This window comes from Octopus bimaculoides, chromosome 3, assembly GCF_001194135.2.
Source record: "Octopus bimaculoides isolate UCB-OBI-ISO-001 chromosome 3, ASM119413v2, whole genome shotgun sequence".
NCBI classification, from domain to species: domain Eukaryota; kingdom Metazoa; phylum Mollusca; class Cephalopoda; order Octopoda; family Octopodidae; genus Octopus; species Octopus bimaculoides.
Window position 1 is genome coordinate 137,598,985 of NC_068983.1, and position 3,249 is coordinate 137,602,233.

A 3,249-nucleotide genomic window follows, 5' to 3' on the forward strand; every position below is an offset into this window, starting at 1 on the left:
GCTGCCTGAATGCTGGTTGCTTCGCGTGTCATATGGAGTTGAACCTGATACTCAAGCGGAGCTTGGCCCGGGCAAACATCCCCTCCATCTTGGAACCATCTGGATTGTCCAGATGTGATGGGAATAAATCTGATGGTCTCACTCTGTGCCCTTGGTCGCAAGGTAGATGCCTTGTCTGGGATGTCACAGTTAACGACTCCTTTGCTTCTCACATCCTGGATGCTGTAGTCAGGGCGAGATCCACAGCCTCTGTGGCTGAGCAGAACAAAATCCTGAAATACCACAATCTGTCAGCCAACTACATTTTCCATCCTGTGGTGTTTAGGACTTTTGTTGGGGTCAGACCACTAACTGTGAGATTTCTTTCTTCACTGGCAACTTGCCTTGCAGGGGTAACTGGTGAGGTTTGTGAGGGCGCTTGACTGTTCCAATGCATCAGCCTTGCCATCACCCGCGGCAACACTGCAAGCGTGCCTCAATATCCATTAAAGAGGTTTCCCAACGCTCCCAACTTTTCAATCCAAGGGGGTGAATTGTTTAGGTTCTTTTCTTTTTTCCTTTCTCTCTGTTTTTCTCCCAAATTTTTTTCAGTTGTGTTCTCTGTTTTGTCCAATTTTCTAATTTAATTCTGTAAAACAGTAAACATTATGAAGGCAATAAAAGTTTATTACTTAGAACTACATTAAACAGAGTTATATATTTTTTAACACGGTAGCATTTCTAATAGGTCAAATAACCATGTAGAGGTTTTTTCATTGATTAGCGCATGATTTTGCCTTCAGTTAATATTACTTTTGCTAAAGTAGCCAGCATCTTCCGATAAAAAGCAAACATCTTTATATTTAAAAGAAGAAAATATTCGATATTGAAACTAAATCAATGGGACATGAGCTGTACAGTGCCATGTGTTTAATGTAAATATGAAAGAGTAGTTGTAATTGAATTATTGGAAACAGTGGATGTTCACCGGAAAGATCACTATTTATTTGTGTAGGATACCACGTGACAACCCACGTGCTCAACAATTTCCAACGAAACCATCGAAATATCGAACGCATATGCTTTGATGCGCACGCATAAAGAGAAAGTAAACTCGAAACTTACATTCGAAATGTTAACGGATGTGTCAAAAATATTCGGAGATGTTTTCGTTCAGACCGCTTTTGACTCATTTGAATCATTCTCGGAGCTATTGCACCAATTCATGAACAGAACTGGATACATATACCGTATTAAATCATCGTGTAATGCTAATGACCACAACAAGTACCGAGACAAGACTCGATCTCAGGCTCTCCGATACGTCTCAGTGACGTTTGTGTGTACTCAATATGGAAAACCAAAAGATAATTCAAATACAAACCGACTTAAGATGCATTGCAAGCCAGTCGGATGTAAGTCTTTCCTCTCGCTATCCAGTGCTAAAGGATTACTGAGGATAACCAAATCCAACTTAGAACACAATCACAAACCGTTGGTGGGATTTTCACGCTCCAAAATTCGACGATGTAAATTGTCGAAAGAAGAAATTGAAGAGGTGAGTATATGTTAGTCTTGTTTTGATTGAAGTAGAGTGCTAAAATAATCCTTGGAATATTTACTTTCATAATTTTATGTACTTATTCAAATCGCGCTAAATTTGACTATTTTTTAGTCTTCGGACGACTTCGAAATAAAATGTAACCTTAATATATTAATATTGATTCTGCCGAACTTTTAAAAAGAATCACTTTGTGTTTACGTAAGAAATGGTTATTATTGTCTTCACTGTTATTCATTAATTGTCTTCATATAAGTTTTGTCACTGATGCTCCGTTAATTAGTTGCAACGTCACTCTATCCTGTTTCCTCATTAATAATGTTCGACTTCATGTTCCTGTTATACTCCTTCGTTATATCGCTTCTTGACCGACGTTGGACGAATTATAAATTATATGCGGATACACGAACATTAATAAGCTTCTTAGTACAAAGGAAACTTAGTGAACCAAGTATTTGTTTTTGAGCAAACATATGCGGCTCGGTGTAATGTAAGAGCATCTGGAACACATAAATGGGCTATCTTTCGATTTCAAAGATAGCCCATAAATGTTGTTTCATTCGTTCTTCATTTGCTTTTGAAAAAATGTCATTTTCGTGTTTATTAATGTGTAGGATCTCTTGGTTGCACTTATGATCGAATAGTTTATGAAGTTGGTTTTGTAACGACTTTCAAAACGAGCTTCATTCCACTTCGCTCTGCATGTTCATTTGGAGCAGGTGTTCCGCAAAACGGGTCGAGCCAAGTATTTAGGTCCAGTAGATAGACCGAAGATATATGGAAACCTTTTGACTAATTAACACACATATTTAGATAGTAACCAGGCTTACATGAACCTCACAAGGCACATTTTAAACTCGTCTAATGGAGACATGTACCCTAGCATACTGTACAGCTATTTAGGGTGACGGACTGGTAGAACAGTTGGCGAAGGTAAAGGATACACACACCAAATATTTTCGGTCAATATAAAGATCTTGGGTGCTTTCAGCAGTCTACTCTGTTGCGCAAGTATTAGACTTGGCTTTACATTTGCAGTGCCTCTGAGCACTATATAAATAAGCTTATTCCGCCGAGATCGGTTTTGCCGCTCACCCTTTCGGGGTCGATAAGACAAGTACCTGTCAAGCACGGGGTCGATGTAATCGACTAGCATTTTTCCTCCAGAAATTTCAGGCCTTGTACTTTTAGTAGAAAGAATTATTATTATATATTCTGTCTTCCCTCCCACCAACTTGAGCACTTTCTTTCCCGCGGAGGCAAAGACAATGGACCGCACCCACTTTGGGATATTTTTTTACAGGAACCCAATCGAGTGCGGAGATTCCGTATCTGCAAAAAAATCTGCATTTCAAAATTTTAATTCCACCCCCACCCCCAATTTCTTAAATTTTCACTTCCGAAAAAAGAAAAATTTTGTAAAATTCAATTAAAAAAAAAATGAATGAACTCCGGCCTATGACAAGAAGTGAAATTAAAGTGTTATCTCTACTAATGTTTCACGCATGCATAGAATTATAAAATAGTAGACCCAAAAAGTATCTTAACAGAAAACCTGACATGCTAGAAACACGTTTTCAAAATTTTAATTCCACCCCCACCCCCAATTTCTTAAATTTTCACTTCCGAAAAAAGAAAAATTTTGTAAAATTCAATTAAAAAAAAAATGAATGAACTCCGGCCTATGACAAGAAGTGAAATTAAAGTGT

The 3,249-nt window shown here is 38.0% G+C and overlaps 1 protein-coding gene across 1 annotated transcript in view; it reads left to right on the plus strand.

Annotated features, from left to right (window-relative positions):
* Window positions 1-676: 676 nt before the first annotated feature.
* LOC106877743 (uncharacterized) overlaps window positions 677-3,249 on the plus strand; it is a 15,790-nt gene continuing 13,217 nt past the window's right edge. Inside the window, exon 1 of the mRNA XM_014926749.2 lies at window positions 677-1,537. Coding sequence (XP_014782235.1) covers window positions 1,067-1,537 — 471 coding nt within the window. The 5' untranslated portion in view covers window positions 677-1,066. The remainder of the gene's footprint in view (window positions 1,538-3,249) is intronic.